The 19,864-nt window shown below is 37.8% G+C and overlaps 1 protein-coding gene across 1 annotated transcript in view; it reads right to left on the reverse strand.

The window, feature by feature from the left end:
• The window catches only part of LOC306870323 (extracellular matrix organizing protein FRAS1-like), a 129,078-nt gene that overhangs the window by 5,709 nt on the left and 103,505 nt on the right, over positions 1 to 19,864 (reverse strand). The window contains exons 49-68 of the mRNA XM_079417533.1: positions 18,139 to 18,279; positions 17,178 to 17,405; positions 13,818 to 13,931; positions 13,510 to 13,660; positions 12,835 to 12,994; positions 12,564 to 12,732; positions 12,199 to 12,445; positions 9,288 to 9,632; positions 7,406 to 7,566; positions 7,173 to 7,320; positions 6,869 to 7,074; positions 6,538 to 6,694; positions 4,466 to 4,666; positions 4,191 to 4,378; positions 3,142 to 3,414; positions 2,702 to 2,934; positions 2,219 to 2,379; positions 1,445 to 1,659; positions 1,178 to 1,328; positions 947 to 1,054 (exon numbers count right to left, since the gene is read on the reverse strand). Coding sequence (XP_079273659.1) covers positions 947 to 1,054; positions 1,178 to 1,328; positions 1,445 to 1,659; positions 2,219 to 2,379; positions 2,702 to 2,934; positions 3,142 to 3,414; positions 4,191 to 4,378; positions 4,466 to 4,666; positions 6,538 to 6,694; positions 6,869 to 7,074; positions 7,173 to 7,320; positions 7,406 to 7,566; positions 9,288 to 9,632; positions 12,199 to 12,445; positions 12,564 to 12,732; positions 12,835 to 12,994; positions 13,510 to 13,660; positions 13,818 to 13,931; positions 17,178 to 17,405; positions 18,139 to 18,279 — 3,757 coding nt within the window. The remainder of the gene's footprint in view (positions 1 to 946; positions 1,055 to 1,177; positions 1,329 to 1,444; positions 1,660 to 2,218; positions 2,380 to 2,701; positions 2,935 to 3,141; positions 3,415 to 4,190; positions 4,379 to 4,465; positions 4,667 to 6,537; positions 6,695 to 6,868; positions 7,075 to 7,172; positions 7,321 to 7,405; positions 7,567 to 9,287; positions 9,633 to 12,198; positions 12,446 to 12,563; positions 12,733 to 12,834; positions 12,995 to 13,509; positions 13,661 to 13,817; positions 13,932 to 17,177; positions 17,406 to 18,138; positions 18,280 to 19,864) is intronic.

Here is a 19,864-nt window from a genome sequence, read left to right on the forward strand (position 1 = left end):
TGAATAATCTGCAATATAAAAAATCTTTAAAGGTTATTCACGATTATGTATTGCTGCCAAGGTTTAGTCTTTACAGTGCTTTGTTATATGGAGCTGTTTGGTATCTATCTATCGATCTATCTAATTTGTTTGTCTAATAATCTGACAGATCAGATGTATGAAAGTCTATAAGTTACACAGTAATTAAAATGCGGAAGTCTTTAATGGTCAGTAAAACAAAGGGAGAACACCTTATAACTCCAAGCCGGTGTCATATTGACACGCGGTTAAACAAAGGCAGAATGCCATAACTCAGTTTGAGCGTTCCAAACAAAGTGAAAGAGCCGTAACTGGTGTAATACTGTGTTCTGCATTGGTTTCTCCAGGGCTTTTCGAAGTTACGGTTAAGAGGACCCATTATTTTCTCTGAAAAACAACTAAATTGACTCAAGATACTTATGCACATGATAAAGGATGTGTTTTTTATTTTTGGAATACAGGTTAAATGCTGTTAAGATCATTGGAAATTATGCAATTGTGTAAATCAAGTAAACTCAGAATCTGAAAACACTGGCTCACGAGTTGCTCATGTGTAAACGAACACAATGCCACTCTTCACTCTGAAACACAATGCAACAGATTTGATACTTTTAATTAAATCACAGCCTTTGATTTACTGTTATTTACCTTTTTGATTCACACTAAGCTATTATGCAATTTGTATTTTATTTTAATTAATTGTGCAGATGCATTTATTTATTTATTTCAATTTAACATTTGATTAACTGAAGTTCCTTCGTGAACCCTGGTTTGGGAAATCCTGTTCTAATGCAATAACATTCATTAATTTTTTAATGGTAAACAGTGTCCAAATGCTATTTTAAATGTCTCCAGGTAAAACCATCATGTTATGTTCATAAACAAAAAGTAAATGAGAACAAATTGCTAAAAAATAGAAGTTACAGACCTCTAAACTTGGCATGGGTTTTGAACTCAATCACCAGTCGTCCATCATCCCTAATGAAGATCCGAATGATCTGTAATCTAGCTGATAGCACGCTGTCTGTCTGGATGCCTAGAGTAAAGAAATGTTCATAAGCAATCAGTTAACATCAGCTGCGAAGCAGTTAGGTGATGACAGCAGGTTATACAACAGATTGTGCTTGAGTATGTCCAGTTTCTTTGGGGCTAAATGTACCTGTTCTCCACAAGACTGTGTCGTAGAAGAAAGAAAACTCCATCTCTGTGTGGTGCTCCAGGGAGGCCCATCCACGAGGAGCAGTCACATAGATGTAGGACACGTAGAGCGGCACCTGCACCGTCAGGAACGACTGAGCCGAGTCTCTGACCTGCAAAAATGCAATCGAGTTGCTGTATGGACTAAATTTGCCACATTAGATTTTGTCTAGACAGGAATATTTATTCATCATTTGTATGGGATGCAAAATCATGTGTTCACACAAACCTGAAAGTCAGCAGTTACTGATCCTCCACATACATCAATAAGCTCCGTCATGTCATAATATGCATCAAATGTCCATATGCAGCTTTTCAGATTGAGATGCTTGTATAGCTGGATGGTTCTAGGTTCTCGAACACTGGGGTTGAACTGGTATGGACGGTCATATCCAGGACCCAGGGATATGCTGTCATACAACACATCATCCAAGAAGCCAGTTTCTGGCGGAGAATTTACAACAGATTTTCAGAGTTGAAACATATGATTACTATTTGTTCTAAAAATCTGCAATATTATTAATATTTCACTGAATTTAAAAAATGATTAAAGCATTTTTCTGTAGATTATTCCAATAATTCTACATAAAGAGAGTAGGCAATTTTGCCAACTAAGTCATGTAGAATATCCACCTTATGTTTCAATGCAGTAGTAGTAAACTTTCCTGTGAATGCACAAGACTTCCAATTCATTAGCCAGTATAGCCACTATAGATAAATAATAAAAAGAATAACAAAGTGCAGTAAATAGTAAAACTAATTGCATTACAAACCAGTTTATTTATGGTTGCGATACTACATTAAAATAATATGACAACAAAACCCAGTTTTTTAATATAAAGTGGCATAACGGACTGTTTTTGTACAGCTAAAATAACTGGAGGCAGCTGACACCAGAAGAAATGTACATTCAAGCTGTCGACAAAAACAAGGTGGATAAAACAGGTTTGTATCTGCTGTCCCTGCTTTGATCTGATCTGATCTAGTATGGGGCTTCTCTCACCAGAGATGCCATGCAGGTCTTTAAGTGTGACCAGGTTTGAGCAGACATGCTGCTGACGGTAAATAGACTCGGAGAGCAGGAAGTGTAGGTTATGCAGAGGCATGGTGGACACCAGTGGAAGCATTCCATCCTGATGAGGGATCTGCACTGAGATATGGATTCTGTTCAAAGAAAAAAGTATTACTCACTTGATAAAATGCTGTTTTCTTCTTTGAAGTACTGAACCTAGGCTGCAGTGTGTTATTTTGAATCTGCAGTTGTCTAACAGTTTTATTTTTTGTTGTTCCTTCAAACGTATAAATTATTTTGATCCTGCTTTGCCCGGAGGCAAAAATCATCTAGTGCTCTACAAAATTTACAGCGACAGTTTCAGTTGAAAAATGTATTCAAAATCTGTTTCTCAGAACGCCACTGGGATCTGTCTGAGTTAAGACTTCTATGTCTGTATTTGATCATTTGCTTACAAAAAAAGTCTCTCCTGACCTGTTTGGATGCTCTTTGTGTTTGACATCCAGGTATTTTAGAGTGGCAATAAAGGACTGGGCCTGAAAGCCTCGAGCGGTTCCTGTGGTGACGGGGGTGTGGCATATTGATCCCTCAGTGCCAATAGTGACTATGTTGCTCCTCAGTGGAGTTCCCAGGTGCCCGGCTTTATCTCTGGCCTGAGCTATGCAACGCACATGGAAACGTCTGCTGAAATAGATACTGTCCAGGACCTGTGAAGAGAAAAATATTTATTTAACCACAGGAACCCAAGATAAAAAGTGAAAATGCTTCTAGATTATATTACATAGAAACATTTTAAATATGGCAAACCACATGGCTGACTGCACTATTGGAAGTCTTAGTTGGCAGCTAGATTAAAACACTGTTCGGAAATATTCAATATACAGTATCATTCCCAACCTTAATATCAGACTGACCATGTGATTGACTGTGGTGTAAGGTGTGTTATCCGTCACTGTCTCAAAGGGTGATCGTGCTCCACTGGTGTCTGTGGGAGTTGCAACCTCCCAGCTGAAGTGTACGGAGGTCTGGTTGATGCCAGCCTCCTCACAGTGCTCTCTCATGACTGAGTATTTGGGGTAATGGGGGTCGCAGGGAGTCACACAGACCAGAGGATATCCAGGAGATGGATATTTCTTACTGCCTTTAGTGACCTCCGGCACATAGTCATAGTCTGACAGAGACACCACCTGTGAGGATAGAATGAAGTCGACATGAAGCCAAACTTTAAGAGCATGATTCAATCAAAAGAGAGTTGTGAGATCTTACAACTCTCACTGAATCTAATATTAAACAGAAAAATAACTTTTTAAATTTAGTATAACTGATTATAAAAAAAAGTCATTGATAGTGGAATAATATACTGATTTCTACAGGGACTTTTGTAAAATCTAGAGATGGTCCTCACTGCAGAATACGAGATCCAGGGGACGTGGTTGGATCTAGATCCAACTCCTCCCACCTTGCATATACCTGAATCTACCCGTCTCCACCCCCTGATCCCTAAACCCACCCATCCCCACCACTAAACCTACCCATCTCCACCCCCTAGATGTGGATCCAACCCCACCCCCTGGATCTTTGTTCTGCAGTGAGGGGCTACTGAAAATCTATGAATTGATTTCATTTGTTTGTCACAATAACGTAGGCTAATGTCTTAAATTACCTACATTTCAGGACTTTTCTCAGGAAAACGATATGGGAAAAAATTAAACATTACCATTCAAAAGTTTGGGTTCAGTAAAAAATTTTGACACTGAAAATTCAGCTTTGCCATCACAGGAATAAATTACTTTATAATAAATTAAAATATTATATTTAGTTATTTAGTTTATTTTTTACTTTTAATAACATATAACAATAATTCTTATGAGACTTCTCAGCCTTATGAACGATAGTGTATGTGATATTATTATTTTGATTTACTAAATGTCAGCCCTACAAGCATCTACTGTCTTTCTCTTACAATGGGTGGTGCTGGAAGGATGAGACTTCCTGCAGCTTCCTGATCTAAGATGGTGACTGTGGCCATGGTGATCTCTCCAAGCACGGCTTCAACAGGGTCGTCTGGACCAAGAACCAACGAGAAAGATTCGTGCCACTCTCTGTCCTCATTGGACAGGATCTCTACCTTAAACAGGAAGTGGTCCACACCTGAGAAAGTCAATACAACAGAATTATCAGATTAGAATTAAGGTATAGCCTTACAAATATATATTTTTTTTAAATAAATATACTTACCAGGGCTGAACTTTAGGACTCGACTCTTGGGGTTATAGTCTATCCCTGATTGAGCTGATCCATCCCTTGTGCTGCATCTGATCTTGGACGTACGGTCAAGGTCTCCTTTACGGATTACCTTGATATTCAAAACCTCAATTCCATCTGGACCAGGGGGCTCACGAACTTGGTATGAAGCTTGTTCAAATTCAATCGTAGGAGCTAAAAAGCATGATGTGCACATTTGTACATTTACACACGTGGTCAGAATTGTTGGTACCCTTGGTAAATATGATCAAAGAAGGCTGTGAAAATAAATGTGCATTGTTAATCCTTTTGATCTTGTATTTAAAAAAAAAAAAAAAAAAAAAAAAAATCACAAAAATCTAATATTTCATTGGAGGATAAGAATTTAAAATGGGGGGAAATATCATTATGAAATAAATGTTTTTCTAAAATACATGTTGGACAAAATTACTGGTACCCCTAGAAATTCTTATGAGTAAAATATGTCTGAAATATATTCCCATTCATATTCACAATTTTGAACACACCAGTGTGATTATGAACATGAAATTATCTAGCCATGGCTTCCTGTTTCACAGAAATATAAATAGGAGGGAAAACAAAACAAAGGCCAAATTCCAAATTAATCACCAATCACAATGAGAAAAACCAAAGCATATATTTCTGATGTGCAGCAAAAGATAATTGAGCAACACAAATTAGAAAGTGGCTTTAAGAAAAGAGCTAGAGCAGTCAAAATTCCCATTTCCACCATCAGGCCAATAATTAATAAGTTCCAATCAACAGAAAATGTTATGAATCTGCCTGGAAGATCTTGTGATGTGGATCACAGCTGGAGAATTGCAGAAAAAGGTTGAGTTTCGGGGGCCAAAAAACCTTTAATAAAAATGATCAAATAGCACCTACATCACCCCATGTTGTTTGGGAGGGCTTCAAAAAAAAATAAAAAAAAAATGCTTTCACCAAAAAACTATCTCCAGCATATTCAGCTGTCAGACACAACTGGAACTTCAAATGGGACTGGCTTCTGTGGTCAGATGCAACTAAAAAGCAAACACTCAAGATGGATTTGGTGAACACAGGGATAAAAAGTACCCCATGTGTACAATGATATATAATGCTGTATTTTTAATGTTGTGGGCCTACATTTCTAGCTGGAGGTCCTGGACATCTTGTTTAGACACATGGCATCACTGATTCTATCAAATATCAACAGATAAAAAAATCAAAAAGTGACTTACTCTGTTAGAAATCTTATAATGGGCCATGTTTGATCTTCCAATGTTTGGATAATCCAAAAACAAACCTTAAAAACACAAAAATGGGTCACTGGGCACAAAACCAAGCTTCTGCTATGGCCATTTGAGTTCCCTGACCTGCACCCTATAGAAAATGAGTGAGGTGAACTGAAGAGGAGAAGCACTGAGTGATTCTGGATGAAGGAATGGTCTCTGATCTCTTGTCAGGTGTTCTCTGACCTCATCAGGCATTATAGGAGAAAACTCCTATAATATTTTGGCAAATGGAGGTTTCAAAAAGTATTGAATAAAAAGGGTACCGTTAATTGTGTCCAATGTGTATTAGAGAAAAACATTTATTTCATAATGATATTTCCCCCCATTTTAAATTCTTATTCTCCAATGAAAGGTTAGATTTTAGTGAATTTTTAAAATAACAGATCAAAAGGATTAACAATGCAGATTAATTTTCACAGCCTTCTTTGATCATATTTACCAAGAGTACCAAAAATTCTTTCCTGTAGCTCAAATAGTAGAGCATGGCGCTAGCAACGCCAAGGTCATGGGTTCGATTCCCAGGGAAAGCAAGAGCTGATAAAATGTAAAAAACTGTAACTTGAATGCAATGTAAGTCGCTTTGGATAAAAGCGTCTGCTAAACGCATAAATGTAAATGTAAATTCTGACCACGTGTGTATACATTTGGCAGATAATTTTATGCAGAGCAACTTACAGTGCATTCAGGCCATACATTTTACTTTCTTTGAAAATGTGAATTTGTTTAAACCTTTTGTGTTTAAGATTGTGTGTTAACAAGCTAACTACTCACCATCTTCATCATTTGTGATGGTCACAGTCACAATGTCGTTGACTCCAATCATGGCTCCAATCCAGTGGTCACCCTGTGGGCTTCCAAGGTGGACCTGGAACTCCTCTTCTGGCTCAAACACAGAGTCATCTTGGATCAATATGGTACAATTCTTCACCTGTCAATCAGAAACAAGAGCCTTTAAAATTCTTTGTCTGGTATTGTGCGAAAACTTCCATGCAGAGGCCATATGAAAACCATACCATATCATAAATTGACTCTGTTCCACTCTGCTGACATACTAAATTCACAGAAGATTGGTGAAGTGATTAAAAATGAAAAGAAACCATGCCTTTTCCCCTTTTTGGAAAGTGATCCTGGAATCATCTGCATTTCTCCTCTCCTCAAAGTCATCCATCACCATAGCAGACATTGTGCGTGTGAAACAGTGGACGGAAGACTTATAGGACAGATCTCCTGTCCTAAAAATAGGGATGTGCAGAACACCATCTTTTTCCTTCACCGTATATGCCAGCTTGTCAAACTGCATGCTAGGTACTGTAAGAAGAAAGCGCTGACTTCATAAATATGTTTATATGATGTTGCATGGATGTTAATTCACAGTGATTAAGACTGTAATGCTCAAGTTAACGCACTGTCTTGGGTGGTGTCAGTGATGTAGACAGAGGCTTCAAATGGTTCAGTCAGGACCGCTCCATTGGGAGAACTAAGAAACACGATGAAGGACTCCTTCCCTTCGATTGTAGGGTTCTGAATGTCATCCATTATGGTCAAACTACATGTCTAGAAGAGAGTAAACATGAGGTCTGTAAACACCAGTCGTCTTACAGATGTCAGAACACATATGAGAACAGTCTAGTTTTATTACCTCTTCGGTCTTGCCAGGTCTAAACTCCACCTTTTTTGAACTTGGGATGTAGTCAACGCCGGGCGTAGCTGAATCTTGTTCAGCAGGACGTGTGGCACACCACACAGAGGTTACTGAGGAAAGGTCACTGCCATGCCGCAAAACAGGTATTTCAATGGTGCCTGCGGGAAAATACCCCAGACTATCAATATAAGTATTGGACAAATACTTAAAGAAAAACATAAAAACGTGTGGGGTAAGTAATATTATTTTTCAAAAGAAATTAATATTTTTATTGAGCAAGGATGCATTAACTTGATCAAATTTGACAGTAAAGACAATGTTACAAAATATTTCTATACCAAATAAATGCTGTTTTGAACTTTTTATGCATCAAACAATCCTGAAGAAAAATGTATCACTGTTTCTCACAAAAATATATTATTGTGGAAATATTAATATATTGCAAAGCATGCAATGACTGTGGCAACTTAAACATTTGAAAGGATACTATGGCAATGTTATTGCTTTCCTTATTCAAACTGATTTTTTTTTAATAATATATGGTTGACCTGAAGAATGAAATCTATATCATACACTTGGAAAATGATGCGCTATATCACTGCTTATTGACACTAGGGGTGTGATAATACACTTAGCTCACAAAATGAAATTTTCAATGACAAAATATTTGTCTTTTAATTACAAAAAGTAAAACAATGTAGTTGTATTTTGAAATATTTTAACTACTCTATGGCTTAACTAATGATTATTTTTTGTTTAATCAAGTAATCTACTGATTATTTTGACAATTGAGTAATCTGATATTTTTTAGTACCACAAGCGGGCCTAAGTGAAAACCAGGCTTTAGTATGACTATTTATATCTAAACTAACAATGAGGCAATAATAATTGGCTCAAATAAAATATCAAACTGCATGGTTTTATTGAACAACACTGTTAAAATACATAATGTAATATGCCTATACTATACGTAATATGAACATAACCAACTTAAGTACATTGTGTATTATAACAAATACTTGCAGAGGGCGCCAACGGCCTGGTGACGTTTCACTTTACAGCGTGATTAAATGATGTTTAATTCCATTAAATTTTTATATTTGGCCACATGCAAACTCAGAAACTTTTATTTTGAAATCGCGCTGTACAATAAATGGCTAGGTTGATGAACTAGGTTGATGTATTTGGCAAAGGTTTAATGATTTATGTTACAAATCTGAGATAATGCACACCGTTTTCCCAGATGAACGCTAAGCAATTCAAATTCACAGCATATGCAGAGGTTTAGCCCCTTTCACACATACAGTCTTTACTGGTAAATTACCGGTAAGTTACCAGTAAGAGATCATATGTGAACAGGACCTTTTGAAAAATCCCAGTAAATTTGCTCTGGCAATCACGTTCTTATGGAAATAACATGATTACTCTGAGTTGTTTAGCTCCGCTGCTTTTAATTAGTTTTTCTATGTGCTAGAGGGACAAGGCCTCACAGCTTTTTCAACGTGCCGCACTTCTCCATTCATCAGGGCTGCGACTCTGCAATTGGATACTATTATGCGCCTCGTGTTTATAAGAGCAAAAAATTCTGTTTAGTTGAGAGTGAAAGCTGTGCTTCTCTCATACCATTGGTAGGCGAACTCATGGACTCGGCAGTGATATCAAAAGTATTTTTTTAAATGTAGGATTATTTTTTTCCGCAGCCAAACGCTGCACGCCGGACATCTGGCATTTTAAGCCCTGAATTTGTTAATTAAATAGTTTAAATGATTTTTGGAATTTCAAAATTACCTTTGTTTATATTTCAAACTCCAAACTAATAAATCAACCCCCACAATTTGAAACAAAACTGACACTGATGAAACTACCTTTAAAAACCAACCTGCATCTTCACTGAAGGTGAAGGACGCGTTGCCCAGGAAGACAGTGGATGCATCATTTGGCCCGTCTATGATGACTTTAGCCACGGTGACATCACCCATCTGTGCATTGTCCGAGGCATCTGACAGCACCAGCTCAAACTCCTCAGAGAGTTCATACTCGCTGTCATCAATCAACTTGACGTCACAGGTAGACATGCTTACACCTGGGCCAAAGATGACTCTGTTGTCACTGCTCATGCCACGGGTCTTGTAGTCAGAGCCGGACTCGAGAGCATGCAGACTGCTGCCCCGGGCTGACTTAGACACAGTGTAGCAGAGGGCTGAGACTGTGCTGCTGGTGTCACCTAATTAAAACACAAGAGATAACCCATGATGATGAAGATGATTAATATAAAAATAAAGCTAATTTGTAGTCCTACCATCAATAGACAATTTTTTACAGTAGTGTGTACATATTAACTTTCATTGACTGATCTTCCTAGGATCTCAGAATAAAGCAAGTTTTTATGGATTAACCATGTAAAGAGCAATTTAGTTGAGACATTTGTACATTTATACATGTTAAAGGGATAGTTCACCCAAAAATGAAAATTATGTCATTAATTACTCACATGTGGTTCCAAACCCGTAAGACCTTATCTTCAGAACATACAGTTGTGGTCAGAATTATTGGAACCCTTGGTAAATATGATCAAAGAAGACTGTGAAAATTAACCTGCTTTGTTAATCCTTTTGATCTTTTATTTAAAAAAAATCACAAAAAGCTAACCTTTCATTGGATAATAAGAATTTAAAATGGGGGGAAATATCATTATGAAATAAATGTTTTTCTCAAACACACGTTGGACACAATTATTGGCACCTTTTTATTCAATACTTTTTGAAACCTCCATTTGTCAGTTTAACAGCTCTAAATCTTCTCCTATAATGCCTGATGAGGTTAGAGAACACCTGACAAGAGATCAGAGACCATTCCTTCATCCAGAATCACTCCAGATCCTTTAGATTCACAGCTCCATGACGGTGCTTCTTCTCTTCAGTTCACCTCACTCATTTTCTACAGGGTTCAGGTCAGAGGACTGGAATGGCCAGCAGAAGCTTGGTTTTGTGCTCAGTGACCCATTTTTGTGTTGTTTTTGAGGTTTGTGTTTGGATTATTGTACGGTTGGAAGATCCAAACATGGCCCATTATAAGATTTCTAATAGAATCAGTCACTTATTGATTTTTTATCTGTTGGTATTTGATAGAATCCATGATGCCATGTGTCTGAACAAAATGTCCAGGACCTCCAGCAGAAAGGCCCACAACATCACAAATACAGCAGTATATTTCATTGTACACATGGGGTACTTTTTATCCCTGTGTTCACCAAACCCATCTTGAGTGTTTGCTGCTAAAAAGCTCATTTTTTAGTTTCATCTGACCATAGAAGCCAGTCCCATTTGAAGTGCCAGTCCTGTCTGATAACTGAATATGCTGGAGTTTGTTTTTGGATGAGCTAGGAGAATTTTTCTTGAAATCCTCCCAAACAACATGTGGTGATGTAGGGGCTGTTTGACAATTTTTTTTTAAGGTTTTCTGACCCCGAGACTCAACTATTTTCTACAATTCTCCAGCTGTGATCCTTGAAGAGTCTTTAGCCACTCAAACTCTCCTTCTCACCGTGCATTAGGACGATATAGACACACGTCCTCTTCCAGGCAGTTTCATTACATTTTCTGTTGATTGGAAATTCTTAATTATTTCACTGCTCTAGCTCTTTTCTTAAAGCCACTTCACTAATTTGTGAAGCTCAATTATCTTTTGCTGCACATCAGAAATATATTCTTTGTTTTTTCTCATTGTGATGGATGATTAAGGGAATTTGGGCTTTGTTTTCCCTCCTATTTATATTTCTGTGAAACAGGAAGCCATGGCTGGATAATTTCATGTTCATAATCACCCTAGAGTGCTCAAAATTGTGAATATGAATGGGAGTATACTTCAGAGATATTTTACTCTTAAGAATTTCTAGGGGTGCCAATAATTGTGTCCAACGTGTGTTTGAGAAAAACATTTATTTCATAATGATATTTCCCCCCATTTTAAATTCTTATTATCCAATGAAAGGTTAGCTTTTTGTGAATTTTTTAAATAAAAGATCAAAAGGATTAACAAAGCAGGTTAATTTTCACAGTCTTCTTTGATCATATTTACCAAGGGTTCCAATAATTCTGACCACAACTGTACGTTAAGATATTTTTGGTGAAATCTGAGAGCTTTCTGACCCTGCATAGACAGCAATGCAACTGACATGTTCAAAGCCCAGAAAGGAAAGGACATTGTTTTTTGAACAATTTCTTCTCTTCCGTGTCAGTCTTCGACACGCGTTCACAAGAGTACCACAATGCATATGTGTGGCACTCTCCAGAACGAGCGGCGAAGACTGACACGGAAGAGAAGAAATTGTTAAATAAAGTCATTATTTTTGTTTTCTTACGGTTGAACCACTGATGTCATATGGACTATTTTAATGATGTCCATACTACCTTTCTGGCCTTGAACATGGTAGTTGCGTTGCTGTCTATGGAGGGTCAGAAAGCTCTCGGATTTCATCAAAAATATCTTAATTTATGTTACAAAAATGAACGAAGGTCTTACGGGTTTGGAACGACATGAGAGTGAGTAATTAATGACAGAATTTAAATTTTTGGGTGAACTATCCCTTTAAAGGAATGTTCCAGCTTAAATATTTAAAAAAAATATTTTAAAATTCTGGTCAATAAAATTAAAACTATTTTCATATAATGCACGTTGACCAGACAAATTGCTGATATTACTGAAAATAGGATTTACAACATAGGCATATGCAGATCTATTACATTTTTATTATTTGTTAATTTTTTTTTGTAGAAATTGGTTCCACTGACCCTTTCTCTCAACAGGAGCAAAGATAAAGCCTGTGCTCTCATTGACGTGGTAAGTCTTCTTATCAAACTGCAGGGTGGGTTCATCCTCCGTGTCATTGATATTGACTTTAGTGCGGGTCACTGACCCCAGCAGAGCATACACTGGCATACTCAGTTCCACATTAAAGCTCTCAATGTTCTCAAAGACCTGGTCATCGTTGATCACAATGGTGCACACCTTGGTGTCTTCTCTCTCATCAAACTGAACCTAAGGAACCACATTAATGAGCATTTGAATGTTTTTCACTTAATCTATCAAATCAAAGGGAATTTGAGTATAATAGAGAAAACCACTTTGAAATAATATAGAATACATTAAAACATACTTGTCCAGCATACTCAACATAGTCCTGTTGTCCGGCCCGAGAGCCCATGCTGGAGGTGGAGGTGGCCGTGCCTTGCTCAGTACGACACAGCACAATAGCATACTGGTTCAGATTACCAGTCCTCTTCACTGTGACCGCCACGGTTCCATCTTTTTCACTCACATTGTAGCTGCAGACAGAAGACACACATTAATGAAAATGAGTTCCATTAATTTGTAATATAAACAGGTTGATTGGATGAAAACTTCATCTAGAACTGAGGCAGCCGCACCTCTTGTGCTCAAAGCTGATAAGAGACCACTGGATGTGGAACACGTTGTCAGTGACGATGTTGGGTTTGCTGTCCTTCACAAGGAACCTGAAGTTGTCCATGGTCTCCTGAACATTGTCTTCACTCAGAACGTATCGGATAAGGCCCAGGTTTATGTCAGCTGCGAGATAGAGAAAAAATTAAGATTATATACTCCTATATACTAGAAGAATTTTATGCAGGCGTATTTAGTAGGTAACACCATGTGCACACTACAAGACTGAAGCTTGATGTCCTGCACACATTTAGAGCCACGGTTTTTAGTTTTTGTACAAAACGAATCACAGACTATATGTGTCAAGATCATTCTCCTCCCCTGCTGTGGTTATTATCCCAAAATGTATTCTCATACTAATTAGATGCCAGAGTTGATTCTTAAAAACAGGTCATGAACAATATGGAGGAAGGCTTGTGGTTGTTTTTGCACAGGACAGGAAAACCAAACAAAAAGACAGTGGGTGACGTAGGCAACAATTTGATGGGGGTTTTTTTGGCTATAAGTGGACCTTAGTCAGAGCATATATGTCTAATTTGTTGTGGATTAAAACAAGCCTGTGTCTATGCTTTGGGAGTTTTTGTCACAGAATAGCTTCAGCCTCGTAGAGTGCTCTTGGCTTTGGGAGGTGTCAGTAATACCTTGCGTGAAAGAGGTAATAGGTTTGCCAGGATTGAGTTTACTCTCCAGGAAGCCGTGTTTAGCTTCTGTAGTGATTTCATAAGTCAGCTGTCCATCATCTGTGTCCGGATCAATAGTGAGAAGCTCTTTCTTGGTGATCAGATTGGTGGCCTAGAATCCCATTTCACATCAAAATGCCATTCAGTACTTTGGTATGGAAGTGAATAAGTTCAATCACTTTTGCACCAATGCAATACAATGCCAGTAGGAGGCAGAAATGAGCTCTTATTATTGAGCTCTTATGTGATTATAAATACAAAACAGTGACCTTATTTTCCATGTACTCCAGCCACTGCAGGCCGAGGTTGGTGACAATACGAGGGGTCCCGTCGTCAACTGGTAAAATATCAATTTTGAACTTTTGTGGAGCAGCGGTGACAACCTGAAACAAAGGATATTATTTGACATGTACACAATGTAAAACTTCATGGCTGATACAAATCCTGTTTCATGTATTTCCATAGTAGTAATTACCTCTCGTTTACCAACAATGCTCACTTTAATATCCATTCAATCTCAGATCAAACATATTTAAATTCTAATGTGAAGTCAAGCTTTCTAAAGAGCTGAGTAATGATGTTCTTAGCCTTCCCGAATTAAACACTGTCATAGGGCTGCTATTTTGTCATATTATGACAAGACGAGGTGTTCCTTTTTCAGTGTCCACTGAGAAACCATTTACCTCCCAGTGCAGCTGACAGCCAGCTGACGCAGCTAGAACAGGAACAAGCGACTGCTGATGGATGGAGTTATTATGATGGAAGGAGAGAGAGTAAGAGTTGACATGTTGCCTAAATGACTACGTTAAACAAATGGACAGGATAGCTTTAAGTGATTCATATGATAATAATATATTCGTGTCTTTATAGATGTAAAGAAATGAACAATATTCAAATGCAAAAACGCTTGTGCATACACTATAAGAAGATGTTTTTATAATAAGTTTATTATGCTCACCAAGGCTATATTTACTTGATGAAATTTACAGAAAAATTGTAACATTGTGAAATATTACACTTTAAAATAACTGTTCCATTTTAACATACTTTAAAAATGGAATTAATAAAAGCGATTGCTTTTTTAGAATGATTTTTTAGGATCATGTGACACTGAAGACTAGTGTCACATGATCCTAAAAAATCATTCTAAAATGGTTATTTGGCGCTCAAGAAACATTGGGTCTCATTCACTAATAAGTGCGTACGTTTTTCGTATTTATACGCACATTTGAACTTCTTACGAAAACTTTCCGCCTAATTCACAACATATGCGTACGCACATGAGCTTGTTCTTAAACTCGTTCTTCTGTTAGTGAATCTGGAGTCTTCTAAAAGAGCGCCCGCGTGCACGAGGTTAGTGATTAGCATAATACACGCCCAAACCAGCTCCATATAAGGGCTTTCCGCAAAGCGGCACTCGTCTAGACTAGAGAAAGACAATTATGGCATCGAAACAAAAGACAAAGAAAAATAACCTTAACGATAATGAACGTGAGGTTTTGCTGTCGGAGGTGGAAGCCAGAAAAAATGTGTTATTTAAAAGCAACTGAACAAACATATCTGTGCGCCAGAGCCGGCGCCAGGGCACCTCCATCGGGGGGCATTTAAATTTCTAGGGGAAGGGCACAAATCACGGTGTGTGTGTGTGTGTGTGTGTGTGTGTGTGTGTGTGTGTGTGTGTGTGTGTGTGTGTGTGTGTGTGTGTGTGTGTGTGTGTGTGTGTGTGTGTGTGTGTGTGTGGGGGGGGGGGGGGGTGTATTCGTGAAGAGCGTGCAATCTGTGATCGCGTGCAGTTGCTGACGCTCGCTAAAGCGTTCAATTGCTTTCTTATGTGCGCTGTTTTATCGGTACTTTCGCTTTCAACATCGATCGCGTTCAGCAATGAGGGGAGAGGATGGAAAGTGGGGAGGCACAGTAACTCGTTTGGGGTGCCACGGCCCACGAGTGCCCCCCTTGGCGCCGGCCCTGCTGTGCGCTCTCTAAAGACGCGCTCTCTCCTTAGAGCACGCGCCGCAATGTCTTCAAGCAGTACCAACTGTGCCATGCCTCCAAACACAAGGTGAGAAACAATAATCACCGTTTACATAAGGATAGATCAGGTGATTTGTTGTTTGGACCTCTAATTTTATATATATATATATATATATATATATATATATATATATATATATATATATATATATATATATATATATATATATATATATATATATATTTATATAATTGGACCTCTAATTATACTTTATCAATTTTAACATCTAGTTACTTTTCACCCATCCTGTACATAACATATCTAATTATATGTGGGGTTCTTTATACATGCTTATAAGGCCCTGGGCGTACATGATTATTGCGTACGTGTGGTATAAGTTGTTCTTGAATTTTTTCGTACATTTAGAATAAATTTTAGTACGAAGGTTTTTGATGAATCATGATTTATTTGTGAAAACGTCCGTACGCACATTTCATGCAAAAATTTGTGCGTACGCATGTTTAGTGAATGAGACCCATTGTTTATTATTTTTAGCTTTTAAAAAAGGCTTAATTTTTTTGTGGAAACGTGATACACTTACTGATTAATTAAAATTGCAAAAGAACAGCATTTTTTAAAATAGAAATCTTTTGTTTCATTATAAATGTCTACTGCCACACTTGATCAATTTGATGGATCTCATTGATAAAATATTTCTTTAAAAAAAATAAGATATTGGTCTCATTTTATGATTTTGAACAGTAGTGTATGCTGTTGAGACCTTTCAATTGAAATTTCTTATTAAATCACGTAAATCGGGGAAGTCGTGGCCTAATGGTTAGAGAGTCGGACTCGTAATCCAAAGGTTGCGGGTTCGAGTCTCGGGCCGGCAGGGATTGTAGGTGGGGGGGAGAGCCCAGCGCTCAACCCTCAATACCACGACTGAGGCGCCCTTGAGCAAGGCACCGAACCCCCAACTGCTCCCCGGGCGCCGCAGCATAAATGGCTGCCCACTGCTCCGGGTGTGTGTTCACGGTGTGTGTGTGTTCACTGCTGTGTGTGTGGATGGGTTAAATGCAGAGCATTTAGAGCATTGGATGGGTTAAATGCAGAGCACGAATTCCGAGTATGGGTCACCATACTTGGCAGTATGTCACTTCACTAAATTAGAACTACTAACCTGAAGCAGTTTTTGGTTGCCAAATATGAAAGGATATATATAGTATTTACATGTACAATTCATTTCCACAAGGAGATCACCCAGCAGCTCTCACTTAGTTTCCCAAAGCACAGAAAGCAGAGGTTGTTTTTGAAAAAGCTGTTAGTGAGACCAGCAGGGGGTGCTGTGGGGGTCATAATGTCACAGTATAATGATGGGGCCACTATGCTTTAAAAAGGCACTGTCCTTCAGATAACACGTTAATCTGAGGTCATGACTCTCTGTGGTCATTAAAAATTCCCAGGGTGCTTTTGAAAATAGTAGAGGTATAACCCTAGCCAAAAGATGGCCATTTTCTCTCTAAATCATCTCTATGAGTATTTTACTATATTTGGAGAACATTTTCAGAAATATGGCTCTTTACATACAGCTATCACTATAACACTGATGACAATTGGACACATGGAGAAACTCAAATAACACAGGAAGTTTACTGACCTCTTTTCCACCCTCTTCGATGATAAAGAACATGTTGGTACCATCACCGACAGTGAAGGTGAATCGGTCTTTGAGGGAGTTACTGCCGTCATGGTTGTAACTGATGCGGTTCTGATAGATGTCGTCCATAGTGAAGGTGTTGGTCTGGCGGTAATGCTGACCATTGCTTGTGCGCTCAATGGTCCCATGTCGAGGAGCCTGGATGATAGTGAACGTAACAGAGTCCTCCTGACAGAGAATTTAAGGAAGAGAGATTGTCAAACGATTGTGAAATTAAGTGAAATTGACTTATTTGAAATTGAATTTAATGCAACGGATGTCAGCTATGTGCAATATATAAGTGAATATGTAAGTCAATCCATGTGACAGTAATTTCCCTCTCACTCGAAGTGTTCTACACTCTGGGTTTTCCATTTCCATCTCCTCACTCACATCTGGTCTACTTACACTAGTGCTTCGGGTCACAGCAAGGATGCATTAAACTGATCAAGTGACAGTAAAAACAATATTACAAAAGATTTCTATTTCAAAATAAATTATGTCCTTTTATTAACTTATTATTCGTCCAAGAATCCCAAAAAATGTATCGCAGTTTCCACAAAAAGTATTAAGCAGCACAAATGTTTCAACATTCAATAATAAACAATGATAAACAGTTTCTTGAGCACCAAATCAGCACAGAATGACTTCTGAAGGATCACGTGACAAAGCCTTGACATTACATGGATAAATCACACTTTACAATATATTAAAATAAACTGTTTTTTTATTGTAATGATAATGTTACTATTTTTACTGTACTTTTTACCAAATAACTGCAGCCTGGGAGAGCATACTGTAAGAAAAAAATCATACTGACCCCAAACGTTTGAACGGTAGTTCCTTTTTATGTCCACCTATTTTTTTGTGTCAGGAATTTGTTTTTCTCAAAGCACAGTTGGGGTAAACATATAAGTGATACCTCTGTGTCAGCATCAGTAGCCTTCAGCTCAAACTCAGTGATGGTCTTCCTCACCCCCTCCTGCACCCTCATCCCTGGCACCTGCAGGATGGGCAGGGAATCGTCCACTGGTCGGATGGTGATGTAGAATGTCTGTGAAATCTGAAGGACAACAGAATAACAGTAATGAAATTATTAACTGCACACAGTGCTCAGTAATTGAATCCAGATATGAGCTCAATTGTTCTGCTGCACACAATCTAATTTCTCTCTAAATAGGTTAATGGAATTATCCTATCAGCGTTAAATGTAGAGAAACAGATAGACCATAAAGAAAAGTGGTTTTAAATCATTGACAGCTAAAGTGAATTAGGAAAGAAAAACATCCTCAGTTAAAGTGCGAAGAGAACATAGAAAATCTGTACATTAAAGGTGTACTTAGCAATTTAAAAAAGTTTTAATCCTAAAGCATGATTAAATCACATAAGATGACTCCAGCCACTATTACTGGACACATTTGCTTATGGGATAAAGTAATCATGGCTAAGTGTGTCTAAAGCATTTCTACAGTGGCGCTGGTATCAGAAAGTATTGCTTCTGCATCCATGCCACTAGGTGTCAGTATAAGTCTAAGACAACTGCCATATGAACTAATGCAGCATTAATAAAAATGCACCTTTAATTGAGCAGCACAACGCAAACCCAAAATGTATTTGCACATCATTTTCCATTCAAAATGGCAGAAGAGTGTTTCCCGCTGAGAGAAAAGCCCATTGTAGGATAACTGTGTGTTCATCTCTTTCAGACACTCACTAGGCAGCCTGTTCATTCAAGCTCTTTCGGCCCTAATTAGTGTGTGTGTGGGCGTGTATGTGTTTATAATGGAAAGAAAAGAGGTGAAAGGAAGAGAGTATGAAAAGGCGAGAGGGAGGGTTGAGATTACTGTGGGAGGAAGTGTGTGCTCAGTATGTGTGGAATGAGAAATACAAAGCGAAGGGTGGGCATGTACGGGTTTATATCAATGTTAGTTACCGTAAAGGATGAGTGTGTATAATCACTTTTATGACAAATTATATCATTAGCAGAACAATTTGTTCAGCTGAAAAATCGCATGAATTTCAAAATGTTTTAGTATTTATTTTGTGCCTCTTTTACAGCCACTATTATTTTAATAGTATTTATATATTATACTATTAAATAATTTATTATATTTTGAATTAGCTTTCATATTATATTTTTAGTAACTTATAGTAATCTTTAGTAACAAGATAACATTTTAAATGGTCAGTATTTAAGTTTTTAAGATGTATTTTTTCTTTGATTAGTTTATTATTCAATGATATATTATTTTAAATTTAATTTAATTTAATAATAATAAAAAAGATCCAGTGTTACATATCTGTGCGTTACAAAAGTATGTGAATCTTTGCTTTCAGTATCTGGTCTGAAGTCCCCTTTTTGCTGCATTAACTGAAGGTAAAGTTTCTTGTAAATGCTGATCAGTCCTGCACAATAACATGCAGGCGTTATAGCCCATTCCCTAGTGCAGAACCACTTAAACTCTGTGATTTTGGTGAGTTTCCTCCTATGAACTGCTTGCTTTTGTCCTTCCACAACATTTGAATTGGATTAAGGTCTGGATTTTGACTCAGCCAATCCAAAACATTAGCCTTGTTCTTTAACCATTCTTTGGTAGAATGACTTGTGTGCTTGAGGTTGTTGTCATGCTGCATGACCCACGTTCTCT

Source organism: Barbus barbus (genome assembly GCF_936440315.1).
Source record: "Barbus barbus genome assembly, chromosome: 5".
Taxonomy (NCBI): Eukaryota; Metazoa; Chordata; class Actinopteri; order Cypriniformes; family Cyprinidae; genus Barbus; species Barbus barbus.